The 14,237-nt window shown below is 50.8% G+C and overlaps 4 protein-coding genes across 4 annotated transcripts; all 4 read left to right on the top strand.

The window, feature by feature from the left end:
* The first annotated feature begins 2,410 nt into the window (after positions 1-2,410).
* On the top strand, positions 2,411-4,617 carry COCSADRAFT_36801 (uncharacterized protein). Its single transcript, XM_007701602.1, has 2 exons — positions 2,411-2,569; positions 2,629-4,617. The coding sequence occupies exons 1-2, from the start codon at positions 2,548-2,550 to the stop codon at positions 4,344-4,346; spliced, it is 1,740 nt and encodes a 579-aa protein (XP_007699792.1). The 5' UTR covers positions 2,411-2,547; the 3' UTR covers positions 4,347-4,617.
* Positions 4,618-5,423: 806 nt separating this feature from the next.
* COCSADRAFT_160459 (uncharacterized protein) lies at positions 5,424-6,194 on the top strand (the record flags this gene model as incomplete). Its single annotated transcript, XM_007701894.1, has 3 exons — positions 5,424-5,553; positions 5,608-5,903; positions 5,964-6,194. 3 exons carry the CDS (start codon positions 5,424-5,426, stop codon positions 6,192-6,194), a joined length of 657 nt encoding a protein of 218 aa, XP_007700084.1.
* Positions 6,195-8,624: 2,430 nt separating this feature from the next.
* On the top strand, positions 8,625-12,127 carry COCSADRAFT_117354 (uncharacterized protein). The gene is made up of 3 exons (XM_007701893.1): positions 8,625-9,150; positions 9,198-9,384; positions 9,435-12,127. The coding sequence occupies exons 1-3, from the start codon at positions 8,665-8,667 to the stop codon at positions 11,951-11,953; spliced, it is 3,192 nt and encodes a 1,063-aa protein (XP_007700083.1). The 5' UTR covers positions 8,625-8,664; the 3' UTR covers positions 11,954-12,127.
* Positions 12,128-12,524: 397 nt separating this feature from the next.
* Positions 12,525-13,403, top strand: COCSADRAFT_89214 (uncharacterized protein; the record flags this gene model as incomplete). Its single annotated transcript, XM_007701892.1, has 2 exons — positions 12,525-12,903; positions 13,009-13,403. The coding sequence occupies 2 exons, from the start codon at positions 12,525-12,527 to the stop codon at positions 13,401-13,403; spliced, it is 774 nt and encodes a 257-aa protein (XP_007700082.1).
* Between the last annotated feature and the right edge of the window lie 834 nt (positions 13,404-14,237).

Here is a 14,237-nt window from a genome sequence, read left to right as displayed (position 1 = left end):
TCAGACATTTGTAACTCAGGTGTCGCATGTAGGAATTGCTTCTTTTTTCTTCTGAGTACCCAAATTGCCCCTCGCTTTACTGAATGACAAGCTCAGAGACGGGGTGAATCATAGTCGAAAGGTGAAGATCTAGAAAGATTCGAGCCTAAGGGCCTTTGTTCCCTGAGCCCCTGACCGGACCAGCTCCACGTTTAGGTCTGTAAACAATTCGGTAATCATTACAACACGAACGGATACTCAACATGTGTATGGTCGACGAACTACCATGACCACTAGTTCCGAGACCGCACATAATTTACCTTTATACGCTTGCCCCTCCCATGTTTATCCGCATTGTCATCTCTCAAATCCTCTTCTTACCGAAGAAAAATTGTATTGACCTCGCGACACGTTCAATGTCTCTGTCATATCTCTCAAGAAGCACGAAGAAAAACATCATCGTTTTTCTATCCCTCGCCATTCAAGCAGGCGCAAACTGCATACCCATCTACACATGCGGGGACCCCTCTGATCCCCATTGCCTACCCGACAAGGCCAACAAATGCAATTGGGTCTGGAATAAAGATAAGCTGAGGGATTCATGTCCGACGAAGCAAGGAATGTGTTTTGATGGCGAATGCGTTAGTTGACCTGAGGTGCTAGCCGCTCTTGTAAAATCTTCTAACAAGCTCTCTAGCATGGTATCAGGACAAATCTGGAGTCGGAGCAGTTTGCCACCTCTTGTTTTGTCATGTGCTGCCAGAGCGAATCGGATCTTGAGAATATGTAAGGGGGCAAAGAGCAAGTTCGTGATAATGGTTGAGGTTAGTGGTGAGCTGTTTGTAGATTGGAAATGTTAAGAATCTGTCACTGTTGATTTCATGAACGCTCAGTTTATGGGGAACAAACGGGGTGTATTATTGGAGTTGTACAGTCGCTTATCGTAGGGTGGAATACATGCAAGAGGGATTTCAATGGATCTGCATTGATACGCAATCCTGACCTCGAAGCAGTCGGGGCTTCGAAGGTGCTTAGCAGCGATATAAAAAGTTAATGACTGTAGTATGCAATATGTGGGCGCACAGCGCAGTCGCTGGGTACTTGTTATGTCTGGATAGATAGGTACTCACGCCCCCGTTTGCTGATGGTTAATGTTGGCTCATTAAATTAGGAGAGCGTCTTTTTATTGTTTATCTATCTCGAGCCAGACATCGAATCTGATGGCTATGGCGCACGTATCATACAGGGAACGATTGGCAGTTGCGATCAATGGTGTAAGAATCTTCCATAGCAGCAAAGGAAATTTTGGTGAATTGGAAAAATCTTAAGCAGCGTCATTCTTTGTGGAGTAATTGCAGGATTCTATGTAGCATTATGATTGATCATAAGCAAGCATACGACGAAGGAAGCCTGAGTGTAGACGCTCTCCTGATGAAGATGAAACGGTGGCCGGGTAATGTTGTCCTATCGTTGCCATGTCGTCTTTCTGGTGGAGGGGTGCATGTGCATGTGTATTTAGCCAGTGTGATTAGCAGACTCGCTTGTGGGAAGGAGAGCCAAGATACATGCCAACACATGCATGTCGAATCATGTACAGACACTAGTTGGTTCTGAAAGTGGCCTCGCTTTATCCGACGCCGCAAGCTGTCGCAGTTAAGCGTTTAGGAATTAGTAACCACCTACTAACCACTTTGCTGATGAGCCTATAGTCAACTTTGCACGCAGACGCAGGCATACGACGCCTCCTATTCTCCGGTGTAGTGCTTATGTGTGCTGGATATATTTCGGTGACTTGGCCGGAGCATGAGTTGGTGTAATGTGTATGGCGTATTACGGTGATTAGGACAAGAAATCTATCCGAGTACTGTGGACATGGTCATTGCTATATGGCCTCGTCACCAGTGTTTGCAGATTTTGCTCTAGAATGCTGGAAACCAACAAGGGACGGGTTACAAAGACTACTAGCAGGTAAACAGGGCGGGGCAGCGTGTTGTCAATGCGAAGCCGCGTAAGCGAAAGAATAATACGGAGGATAGGCATCGAGTCTGCCTCGTGTGGATGGCTGTAGATGGGGTTGCGCCAAGGGGGCTTGGACGGGGCGCCGGTGTTCCTGCTCGGCTATGCCATGGGCCGTGGTGAAACGCAGTGCGACTGTGGATTGCGTCGATGCATCACAGACAGAATTTCAGGAGGTGTGGGAGGCGAGTGTGCGTGTGAATAGAGGCTCTCAAGCGAATGCGACGAGGTTAGTAGGGATGCAAGGGGAGGCGATAGATATGCCCAACCAGAAGACAAGAACGATTAGGAGGAAGAGTTCGCCCCAGGCGGGCATGGATGCTATTCATAGCCGTGCGGTGGGGGCACGTGTTCGTCATTGGCAACAGGTTCCCAATGCAAGTGCAGGGGTGCGCCCGTACAGCCTCACCGAAGACGCGTATGAGACCCAAAGAGCCATAACCTCATCGACGCCGCCGCTGTCGAACCCTCACTGCTGGCTCCTCGCTCCCGCAACCTTGTGTTCAAACAACCAGTCATTGTCAGATCTTGCTGCAGCAGCGGCATGACGCCATGTTAGACGAGAATCTCCCCAGTATGTCGTCTCGCCAATCGCCATCTCATCTCATCCCCGCATCCTCTAACCCTGTCCAGCCTTCTTTCTCAAGTCCTCGACGGAAAAGATCAAACACCACGAATCCTTCTACTTCACCCAGAATGGCTCCGAGGCAGAGGCCCAGTATGCCCTCCGCCACGTCGACCCTGCCGCCCCTGATGCCAGAAACACCTATGCGATAGCCTTGTTTGACTCGCGTAACCCCGACATTCTCTACGGCGAGGTCTTCTCTAAGCCGGGATGGTCATATCCTACCCTCTCCCAGGAAGAGATTCGCAAAAATGGCGGAGTCCCACCCCCACCTATGCCCATCTTCCCTACCGAGTTTGCCATCCAGCTGTACAACCCCGATATGCGCGTTGTAGTTAGCCAATCGACAGCCAAATGGAGCAGTACTGTCAGCTGGGAGTTCAGCCTGCCCCAAGTTGCCTTCAGGACACCGAGTAACTCAGATCTCGACCGCACAATGAACGACCCTAGTGCCGATGTTAACACACCCAGGGTCAAATTTGCGTGGAGAAAAGAGGGTAGGCTGGGCAAGGATATGACATGCTACATGGTCGGAAAGTCAACAGACCCTACGGGCAAGAAGGCTAAGAAGAGTAAGGAAGGCGACATTGCCGTGGCCATGTTCTCCGGTCTGAAAGAGCTGACAGTCATGGAGCCAAACCTGTATCGCGTCGAGCTCGAAGATTACAAAGGCCTGGAAGTCACACTACTCCTTGGCGCAGCTGTTATACGCGACTTGTTCTTTAGTGATCTGAATGAACAGTTTCACATCAATCGCATTGGCGCCCGCAAGAACAGTGGAGGACTCCGAGCCAGGAAAGGCTCCTCTCCCCTAGAGGCGCCAAACGTCACCAGACCAGTCATGACACCAGAACCCCCGCCACCCCCAGCTTACACGCCTTCTTCATCGCAATGCCCACCTGAGAAGGCACCACTACCAGATACTGGAGGCTCACGCCCCGACCACCAACCCCCACCACCCTCATATACAAACAATGCTGCAAAGCGTGCCTCGCTTCCACCTCTTGTTACAGGTCAGAATGGTCCGAGCCAACGTCCCCAACTGCAGCGGCCCGCACAACCCCCGCAGCCTGCACAACCACAACAGCCACCACGACCCACACAGTCCTTGCGACCCACACAACAACGCCAGCCAGGTCCACGATTGGATCCGCGGTCACAGTGGGAAATCGAAGCAGAAACTGCTCGTCTGAGAGCCCAGGTAGAAGCTGAGGAGCGTGAGCAGAAACGAAAAGCTGAGGCGGACCGCAGAGCGCGTCGGAAACGGGAAGAGGAGCAAGAGCTCAAGACTCTGCAATTCCTCGAACAGGAACGAAAACAGAAAGAACGAGAAGAGAAGGAGCGACAGAGGAAGAAGGCAGAGGTCGACAAAGAGACGGAGCGCCTCAAGAAGCAGTTTGGGGACCAGTCAAACTTGTTTCGTCCATCTCCACAGACCCAACGACACTCGGCCCCATTTGCACCAAGCGCAATGCACCAACGTCCCGGTCAGGCAGCACCTCGACCAGTTCCTGGTCCAGTGCAGCCTCTGCGTGTGCAAGTACAACCGCCTCGTGTACAAGTGCATCCACCCAACCAGCAGCAGCCGGTGGCAAACCAAACAAGCTTCCTCAGCAATGGTCTACCCAAACCCATCGCCAAAGCTAAGAAGAGCTTCTGGGGTCTTAGGTCCCAGAGTGAGTCGAGCGCAGAGAAACTGAAGAAGAAGAAAAGCAGCATGTTTTGATTCAAAAGTGTTAGTTATGAGCAGTGTATAGGGCCTATTTTTGCCTCCGCTAGATGCATCAGTGTTGATGGCCTGTATGATGTATATACCCACCTTGGAGTTTTTCTTTGTTTGTTGGTCAGTTTTCCGTCGGAAAGGGCGCATGGGATATTCGGCGCACTCGATTTCGGGGTTTTTTTTAACTACGTATATGATTTGGCTGTTTGTCATGGACAATATAGTTTGATACCAGCAAATGTCCTCTACAAACTATCTCTAGACTAAGTTTCACACGACTACATAGCACGAACTGTAAGCAAAGTGATACCGTGAATGGATGGGAGGTCAGCTATGCAGAAGCGACGACGCTAGCACTAGGTACCCGTTCCTACCATACTTAGGTCTAGCGTACCCGGTTCCAGCTCCTCGGCTCAAAAGTATCAATCGACACTTCTATTGTCCAACACGTCCCCACTCAATCTCACGCGAATACTGAACACGAAATTTAAAATTGAACCCATCTACATGTTTTTCGCACCACCTTTCGCTGTCCTCCCCGCATGTCCTTTGCTCCGTCTGTGGCTTGTCTAGGCTAGGTTGTGCCAAGACTAAAACTTGCTCATTGAGCACATTATCCTGGGGTCTGTCTGCAGGGTCGCAGCTATAGCTCGCGCCACAGCATTCTCAGAGCCAGGACAAGTGGTTCGCTACACCGTAGTCTAGATTCCTGAATGTCAGTATCGACTGTAATTGGTTCAATCCACGCAGGTTTCTTGTTGCCCCACGGTGTGAGTGTGAAAGGTCGACTGGAAAGAAACACCGCGACTACTTGGCAGCGGGAAGATAGGAACAAGCTCCGCTAGTATTGCGGGAAGAATGGCAAATTGGGCTGAGGAAAGCGGGATTGGAGCTTCATGTATAAAGGCCATGGCAGCTGCACGTCAGCTTCGGTACGCCTGGTGGATACATCAACCTCTGCCTCTCTCGCTTTCCTCCCTCTTTCACTGCGCTCTCTACCTGGATCCCTTGTCTTAATAATACCTTACCCTGGTATATTCAACCAAGATGCTGTCAAAAACTATCTTTGTCGCCGCCGCAATGGTAGCTGGCGCCAATGCTCATTTCCGTCTCCTCGAGCCCTTCTGGAGAGGCAGCTCTTTCGCAGCGCCAGCAAGCCAGTGGATCTACCCATGTGCCAACGTCAATGAGACTACCGATATGTCAAACCGTATGTGTACTCTTTCTTGAGATACTGATGGATACCAACTCACCAAACATGCAGGCACTGTATGGCCCGTAACTGGCGGCTCTACTCTGATCAACGGTTCCCACGAACATGCCCTCACTGCAGTCAACCTCGCTCTCGGCACCAACGTCACAAACTTCAACATCTCGCTCGTCGAAATGTTCAACCAGACCGGTGCTGGTCTTTTCTGCCTAAAGGAAACTGGCCGTGCAAACCTCGAAGCTGGGTTCAAGGCTGCTGGCTACTCTGGCTTCGACGACGAGCGCATCAACGGACTCATGGGAACCATACAGGTCATTCAACTTGGTCACTCCGGAAGCGCACTGTACAACGTAAGTGTTCACATATGATTTGTTATAAACCAAGCCGGTAGGATCTGACGAATATGACAGTGCGCCGATATCATGTTCAACTCGACTGCCCAGCTCCTCTCCGACGACAAATGCCAGAACAGCACTGGTGTCTCTGGCGTCGCGATTGCAAACGTAGGATCCGCATCGGAGAGTGAGGGTGGCAATGGTACCTCCGGTCAGGCTCCTCAGCCGACGGGTGCTGCAGGTCATATAAGCCCCGCACTTGGCACGACAGTGTTTGCGGCGGTATTGGCTTGGGGACTCTTGTAGAAGTATGTCACTACATAATATTCAACCAGTGTTGGATAGGATTAATTTGAAATGATTTTGACGAATGATACTTGCTGGCGTTTTTGCTTGGCTAATTGATAAAGCTGCTTGACCACATACATACGAACCGATAGCAGTAGCTCGTTGAAGTATCGCCTAGGTTTCTATGAGTAGGTACGGTTTCGTATATTAATATGCCAGGGGTATACGCCTAGTTTCATTGTCTAAGAGGGCTCACGTGATGTTGTTGATAACCCAAACCTTGCTCAGCACTACCGCAGGGACATAAAACAACATCTTTACTCCTCTTTTGCACACTACAAAAAGCTAGTAAAATAAAAAATAAAAAAGCTAGGTAGTGTACTAGCACCATGAAAGAATGTTTTCGTGCGTAGTGCTAGGTATATAAGGGTGTAGGCACAGAGTTAGTACCTCGCAATTTTACATACAAATGATTGTTAGTGCTTACTCACTTTGAGAATAATATTGTCGAGTATTATTCGATATAAGAGTGTTGGAGATATACGCAGTTGATACTTCGCTGGATGTTACACTGTATCAAATTTATCAGTAAAAAAATGAAGGTAGTATTCAAGCATCGTGATGTTTCATCACCTGCATGTGGTCTTTCTTTATCCTCATCTTCCCAAGCCCTGCATGTCTTCTCAGACCGTTCTAAATTAGTGCCCAGAAGCAATGTACTCTTTTGGTTAGCAGAAATATACACAAGAGATGTGCTTGACTCAATCAAGATCTTTCAGCGTCACGTGTGGACATTCCATTGGCTGCTGTGGCTTTGATTGGATCGCTACAAACCCACGTCATGTACTTGTCCCACTCCAGCTGTCAACCTTGCTTCTTCAACCGTACAGCCACGCAGGAGCGGCTACATCGACTTCGGTGTCACCGAGTAATGACAAGTCACTAACTACGTGAGTTGGATCCTACAAGGCGTTTACCGCTCTTTCAATGATGCTTTTCTACAAGTCTACAATCTACCTTTGCATAGCCGAGTGCGTAGGATTCGGCGACGTCACAGCTGCACCTGCATCATCAGGAGATGTCAAAAAATTCGAAGTGTCATTCGTTGTCGGCTGGCCTGCCGAGAGGTCAGCTCTGCACGATGCACATGCAAGAACGTTACCAGGCGGACTAATATCAAACGGAGAGCGGTCACACTGATAGTACACCTACATGCGTCCCAATCAACCCCTGCTCTTGGCTTCGCTTCTAGAAAAGACGGCCGGCATTTGCAAAGAGTTTTCCAATATCCAACGGTGATTGGCTAAAAGGCTCCAAGAGACGGTGAGAACATATCCTTGCCGCACGGTTGCATGCAACCTGCATCATATCGCGTGTAGGGCTGATCTAGGGCTGACATGTGCTTGAAACTCTCGCCAGCGATCCTTCTGCTGCACGTCGGCTTCGTTGCCGTTTTGTTGCTCGCCGTTCTGTCGCTCGCCGAGTCGTACGGTGGAGCCGTTACCGCTACTTAGCCCAGCATGGGCCAGCTAAATATGACAGTATGACATGGGGTCTTCACTTATGCAGGTGCGGGAGGATCGAGAGCAAAATTGTCTCCGGCAGCATGGAAGGTGTGAGACATTGCCAAAGACTCGGAGTCGAAAGGATCACTGACCGATGCTGCCTTCATGGTTTAGAACGTCAGCGGCCAGCGAAACCGTCTGTCGGTTACTCGGTAGTACGGAATGTCAATCTGGGCAGGAATCATGGCGCTGGATACTCGGCAAGGAAATCTTGTACAAGTTCCTATTGGAGTAACATGCCGAAAACTAGACAATAGGAATACTGGCCCGACATAGCCTCAACGCCAGCCGATGTGCATTTACGTGCAGACAGCGCCGACGCCGTAGTGTCAGCATACAGACTGATGCACGCTCCCTAAGCTACAGGTCCCCTCAGTTGATGGGGTGACAGGATATGAGTCGGTCAGGCTTTCAGCGAGAGAGGGCCAAAGCGGCTAGTAGCGCTCCGCCCCAAAGGCCAGTCTAGCCGCGTGTACTGGCTGGACATGTTCACTCTCCCACAAACAACAGCCCTGCCCGTCATTGTGCATCACCGCATGGCCGTCGGATTCGTGGTCAGCTCGTGGGTACGGCTGAAAACGTTGGGCCAATGCAGTGTCCTCCGATCCCCGTCTCACCTGGCTCTCCGCCCTTTGCGACACGCGGGGACTATTGGTGCATGGATTCGGGAGCGCCGCATGCAGCTGATTCGCAGCGGCATGTAAACCAGTAGCACCCTTGTTTCTGCATGCCCCACTTGTTTTCTGACCAGCTCCTAGAATACCTCACTATGCATGGCAGCTTGTGATGCCTCATTTGGGGGCTGAAAGGTACATTATCACTCCAAAATGTTTATAAGCCACCACTCAGCCCCTAATGGACGACATACGCTCCAGCGGGTATAGCTAGTCCCTAAATACTCAGGTTGTGGTGCTAAATTGACAATGGCATCGAACGGCACGCACAACGACTTTGTCAACATTACTACATCACATTCACGCGCGCCCAGCATGGTTCAGGAGGCACCCGCACTCTTGCCGCGTCCGCGGCTACCAGTCAGAAAGCAAGCGCCACAAAAGAATATCGACGATTTCTGGCACAAATTTACCACCAAGCACCCTGGAAAGATCTTCACAATATTACCCGACAACTTGTACGCCAAACGAGCCGCCGCACATACACCAAGAGGATCTATTCCAGGAGTTAACGCACTCGCATCCTACGAAGAGGCCAAGGAGGCTTGCATCAGGAAGGTCGCAAAAATTGTCAAAGAATGCCGCAGACTGAATCAAAAGTACCGAGATCCACATTTCGATATCGAGGCAGACTTTAAACGGTCACAAGCCTTTCCTGACATACCAGCCGACTGCTTGACCGGATTGAACGAAGAAACGACCACTTTCTTTCCTCAGTCAGTGAAAAGAGTAGAGGTTTGTTTCTGGGCTGTCTGTGTAAAATTCATCGCTGATTGCAGTAGGACATCTTTGACAACCCACAATTCTTTATTGAGGGCGCAACAGCAAATGACGTGCGCCAGGGCAATGACGGCGACTGCTGGTTCATGTCAGCGTTGGCTACCATATCAAACAAGGAGGAATTGATTCAAAGAGTGTGCGTCGCTCGCGATGAAAAGGTTGGCGTGTATGGATTTGTCTTCCATCGAGGTAAATCACCAGCACAATCGGATGTCTGCGTATGAGCTAACGACACCCAGATGGCGAGTGGATTTCCGAAGTCATCGACGACAAGTTGTATCTCATCAAAGAAGATTTTGACGAAGCAAAGCTCGAGCGTCATCATTGGCTAGAGCTACAAAACCGCAAGAGTCCCGAGGAGGAGTACCGCACCGTTATGCAAAGTGGTTCCAGGGCTCTTTACTTTGCACAGTGCAGTGATCCTAACGAAACATGGCTTCCACTGCTTGAGAAAGCTTTTGCCAAAGCTCACGGAGACTACAGTGCCATAGATGGAGGGTTCGTAGGTGAGGGTATCGAAGACCTCACTGGAGGTGTGACTTCGGAGATATTCACCACTGATATCCTCGATAAAGACCAGTTCTGGCGAGAAGAGCTTATGAATGTCAACAAGACCTTCCTTTTTGGATGCGGCCAGATGGGCGGCATCTATGGCTCACGCAAAGGCATCCAAGAGAAGCACGCATACTCCGTCATGGAAGCTCGGGAAATAGACGGCCAGCGATTGTTGAAGCTGCGCAATCCCTGGGGCCGGACAGAATGGACTGGACCTTGGAGCGATGGGTCTGAAGAATGGACCCCCGAGTGGATGCAGAAACTAAACCACAAATTTGGTGATGACGGCGTCTTCTGGATCTCGTACAAGGACTTACTTCGCACCTACCAACACTTTGACCGTACACGGCTCTTTGGTCCAGAGTGGACGGTTTCGCAGCAATGGACCAGCGTGAACGTCCCTTGGAGCGTCGACTACCTGGACACCAAGTTCAAGATACATCTTGCCAAGGGCGGCCCGGTGGTGATTGTACTGAGTCAATTGGACGATCGCTACTACCAGGGTCTTGAGGGACAGTATGAGTTTCACCTGCAGTTCCGCCTCCACAAAGATGACGAAGAGGAATACATAGTCCGCAGCAACGGAACGTACTACATGAAGCGCTCAGTCTCGACAGAACTCGAGCTCGAAGCTGGCAACTACACCGTCTTGCTGAAGATCAAGGCCACAAGGATTCATGAGAATCCAACACCGGACGAGGTCATTAGAACGACCTGCACCAAGCGTCGTGAGAAACTTCTATCCATTGGACTGTCATATGATCTTGCTCATGCCAAAGGTCAGTTCAGAGAGCAGGAGAAGGAGAAGCTCGCGCGTGATAAAGAAGAGCGTGTTGAGCGCAAAAAAGCTGAGATGAAACGAACACACGAACGTCAGAAGAGAATGCGCAAGCGAGAGGCGCTCCGTGACCAGAAGAAGGCTGCCAAGCAGACACATCGAGCGAATCGTTCCGGCGACATACAAGAAGTTGAGAGGAAGCTGCGAGTTCTTCGCGGTCTCGGCATCAATGCCGAGGAAGAACCCAGAACATCTGGGGATGAGGACTCGAAGCCCATGCATCAAGTCGTCACCAGGCACCATCGTGCGTCTAGCACTGGCGCGATCCGTGAACGAGCCGATAGTACGAGCGGAAGCTTTAGCGGTCGAGGCGGCTACAACAAGGGTAGAGATGGATACAATGCCGCGCTACCCAGTGCGCTTCAAGGACGAGGCGGCTACAATTACAGCCCGCAAGCCTCGCCTGGTATCCATAATCAGGGCTTTCAAGGAAGAGGGGGATATAACCAGAACATGCCGGGCGAACTACAAGGAAGAGGGGGCTACAACCAAAACATGCCAGGCGAACTTCAAGGAAGAGGGGGCTACAACCAAAACATGCCGGGTGAGCTACAAGGCAGGGGCGGCTACAATGCAGAGCTTCCTGGTGCATATCAGGGCCGTGATGGCTACAATGGCCGCGATGGATACAACGAGGTGCAATTGACGGAATCGCCTTTACCTACACCCATGCCTACGCCATCAGCTACAATGATGGACGATTTCCATCCACAGCGAACACATAGCCCCCGACACTCTCCAGCTGCATCGCGTCGTGCAACACTTGCACCTATTCCTGGTGTGCGACCTGGTATCCAGGTCAGTCCCGGACTTAGCACAGGCGAGTTCTCTCATAGGGCTCAAGATGGATTTGGATATCCCAACGATACGTCTGACGACTCGTCTTGGGACTCTGAGATTGACGGCCCCTGCTCGCTCGACTCTAGTATTTTTGATGGTGAAGACGAGAACGAATTCTCTGAGCAGAGGCCACGGTACGTCTGGTACAATGGTATGCGCTATCCTTATATCGAAGAGGTGGATGAATTTGAGCGGGATCCATGGAACGCAGTCTGCGTTGTTGGTCTACGTGTCTTTAGCAAGGACAACACAGACGTCACTATTGAGGTGCATAATGGCGAGGGCGACCATGCGAAGAAGAGTGATGGCGACGATTCGAGCATCATTAGCATGGCCACTGTCCGACGGAAGGAGAAGGAGCTTGATGTCGACGACAGCGCGGCCGATGCTACCAGTCCGTTACGTAAGAAGAACACGGGACTAGACGATGAGCTGAAATCTCGTGCGATGGAACGGGAATTAGTCGATCAGGTCGGCCCTGCACCTGCGGGTTTGGAGCTGAATCGGCAGGGGACTTTGAGTTGAGCTGGCTATTGGAAATGATTGCGGAATGGCGTTATGCTTAAATTGATCACGGAGGAATTCTGTTTGTTATAGAGACTTTGCTTTTATGCGCAGGACGCGATTTTGTATGAACAGGGATTGGCGGGAAAAGGCGTTTATTCATGTTGGCAATATAAAATCAGTTTGTCCCAGAAGACATAAACCTTGCGTGGTTGCTTAGCAGTGATTCCATGTCTTGACCATGTGGAGCTAAAAAAGGCTGTTGCCAGCAAGCTACAACCCCTCTTCCCGCCCCACCCCACCACTGACCCTGCATTTCGCTCTACGTCAATGATCAGCCCAACATGCGCGCCCAGTAATCCAGTTTTACCCTTGTGACATTTACTCCCAGCTCTACTGTCACCTTCTTCTTCTGCTTCTTCTCCCCAGTTCCCTCGTCATTTTCCATTCATGAAGTAGTTACCACGCGGCTGTTGGACACAGTCATCTCGTCCCTTTAGCATCGCATGCGTCATCGGTGTTGTGACCTTGTTGCGACTCTGCGCTGAGACTGAGAAGCATCTGCGCCTTGTCGCCGTCCTCGTTCTACAACATGGAGAGTAATCTTTCTGCCGCCCGGGCATCCCGTCGTTTCCTCGATGAGCGCATTCGCAACGACTGGGATTACCCGGATCCGGCGGTTGAGTGGTCAGCCTCTGACGAGCAAGTACGCGATGCCGTCGATTTCCGCGAACGATACTATGGCGAGTCCGAGTCTGGGGACTCAGACAACGAGGATCAAGATGGCACGCCATACAAGTTTGATAGTCCGGAGAGCATCGGTGACGCGGTTGCGCATACCCGCGAGGCGCGCAAGAGACGGCGCAGGGAGCGTATGGAGCGTGAGATGAAGGAAAACGAAGGCTTGCGTATCTGGGTAGAGCGAAGGGACGTATGGACAGGCGCAGCAAGCGTCAAGAAATACGGCACAAGTCGGCAGCGCCAAAAAAATCGACCGTCATCTGCAGCAGGCTATTCGTCTGAAGAACATGCCACCACTCCAACAGGCTCCGAATCGCAGTCCGCCACCAGCGCAGTACCAGAAACGTATGACCTCGTGCCTGTTGCACCCCGCCTCCTCGACCAGAACCCTATCCGCGCCTCCATCACCCCACAAGCATATTCCGACATTTACCAGAAAATCGTCGTCTCATCACGCACCCCTTCTGTCCCCATCAATCTCGCAGATATGACAAAGGCGTTAGTCCAGGGCTGGAAAGACGCAGATGAATGGCCTCCGCGCGTTGCAGCAGCAGACCCGCTTGCGGGCAAGAAACGCGTCATTACTGGTCCTCCGTCAAACGGAAATCATGGAGGCTTTATTGCTAGACACCCGCATCTAGAAAAGGGTGTTGATGGCATGAAGCGGATTTTACATCTTAATGTACAACACAATCATGAAAACGACTATGCGCAAGGGAAAGAGGGGTGAGATTTTAGGTTGCTTGATGGGTATGGGGTTGATGTGAAGAACCTCTCTTTTTTCTCCCTTTCGCACTCAGGACGAAGCATAAATATGGATTTCTTTTAAACCTGAGCTTATGTTTTCTACAAATAAGTGCAGCGGAGGTATTTCGCGTAAGTGTAACTCAGAGCATAGTGCAGGAGCGTGTATGTAGTAGCAGGCCCACCATTTTCCTTTTCTGTTTTCTTAAATAAGCAGGAGATGCAGGATCACCGGTATACCCCCATGAAATTTCATTTCCATAGCCTGTTTTTTTTTAAATTCTTTACTGCAATTCGGAAACGGGGGTTGGCAGAGTAAACAGGAAAACACGAATGTATGTATGACAATCTTTCCCAAAGGCCAATACAAACATAGTACTACCCGCTTTTTTTTCCCAACTACTAAGTCTCCATCTCAAGCATGTGCCACAAAGCACAATATAGCACCACACACTTCCGCATAATCCATGTTCCATTCCCACATCATCCCACCGCGGGCATCCATCGGCCCATCGGCCGCTGCTCCGACACCCACCCTCCACTCTCCTCTTTCTCCCCCCAATGGACCACTACGTGCAGCTTGACCAGAGACGGATCACAAACAACCCCCGGTACCGCCATTTAAGCGGGAGGTGAACCCCTCCAACCACATATCCCTGGGCCTACTAGCCTAGTGCCCGGCCCCATTTTTCGCTCCATCTATGATCTCGTACGAGGGGGGCATCCGGAGTCTTCGGGTTCCGAGGGCATGTCCGAATGCACCAGAGGGGGTGATGCATATGATGATGCGGTCACGAAGGTACAGCTAGGTAGGTGCGAT

Source organism: Bipolaris sorokiniana (genome assembly GCF_000338995.1).
Source record: "Bipolaris sorokiniana ND90Pr unplaced genomic scaffold COCSAscaffold_7, whole genome shotgun sequence".
In the NCBI taxonomy this organism is placed as follows: domain Eukaryota; kingdom Fungi; phylum Ascomycota; class Dothideomycetes; order Pleosporales; family Pleosporaceae; genus Bipolaris; species Bipolaris sorokiniana.
This window is presented reverse-complemented; position numbering and strand designations above follow the sequence as displayed.

Coding starts and splice junctions, on each gene's coding strand:
- COCSADRAFT_36801 (XM_007701602.1), top strand. CDS start 2,548: ATGTTAGACGAGAATCTCCCCA. Junction 2,570..2,628: donor GTTAGACGAGAATCTCCCCA/GTATGTCGTCTC, acceptor AACCCTGTCCAG/CCTTCTTTCTCAAGTCCTCG.
- COCSADRAFT_117354 (XM_007701893.1), top strand. CDS start 8,665: ATGGCATCGAACGGCACGCACAACGACTTTGTCAACATTACTACATCA. Junction 9,151..9,197: donor AGTCAGTGAAAAGAGTAGAG/GTTTGTTTCTGG, acceptor TGATTGCAGTAG/GACATCTTTGACAACCCACA. Junction 9,385..9,434: donor TGGATTTGTCTTCCATCGAG/GTAAATCACCAG, acceptor AACGACACCCAG/ATGGCGAGTGGATTTCCGAA.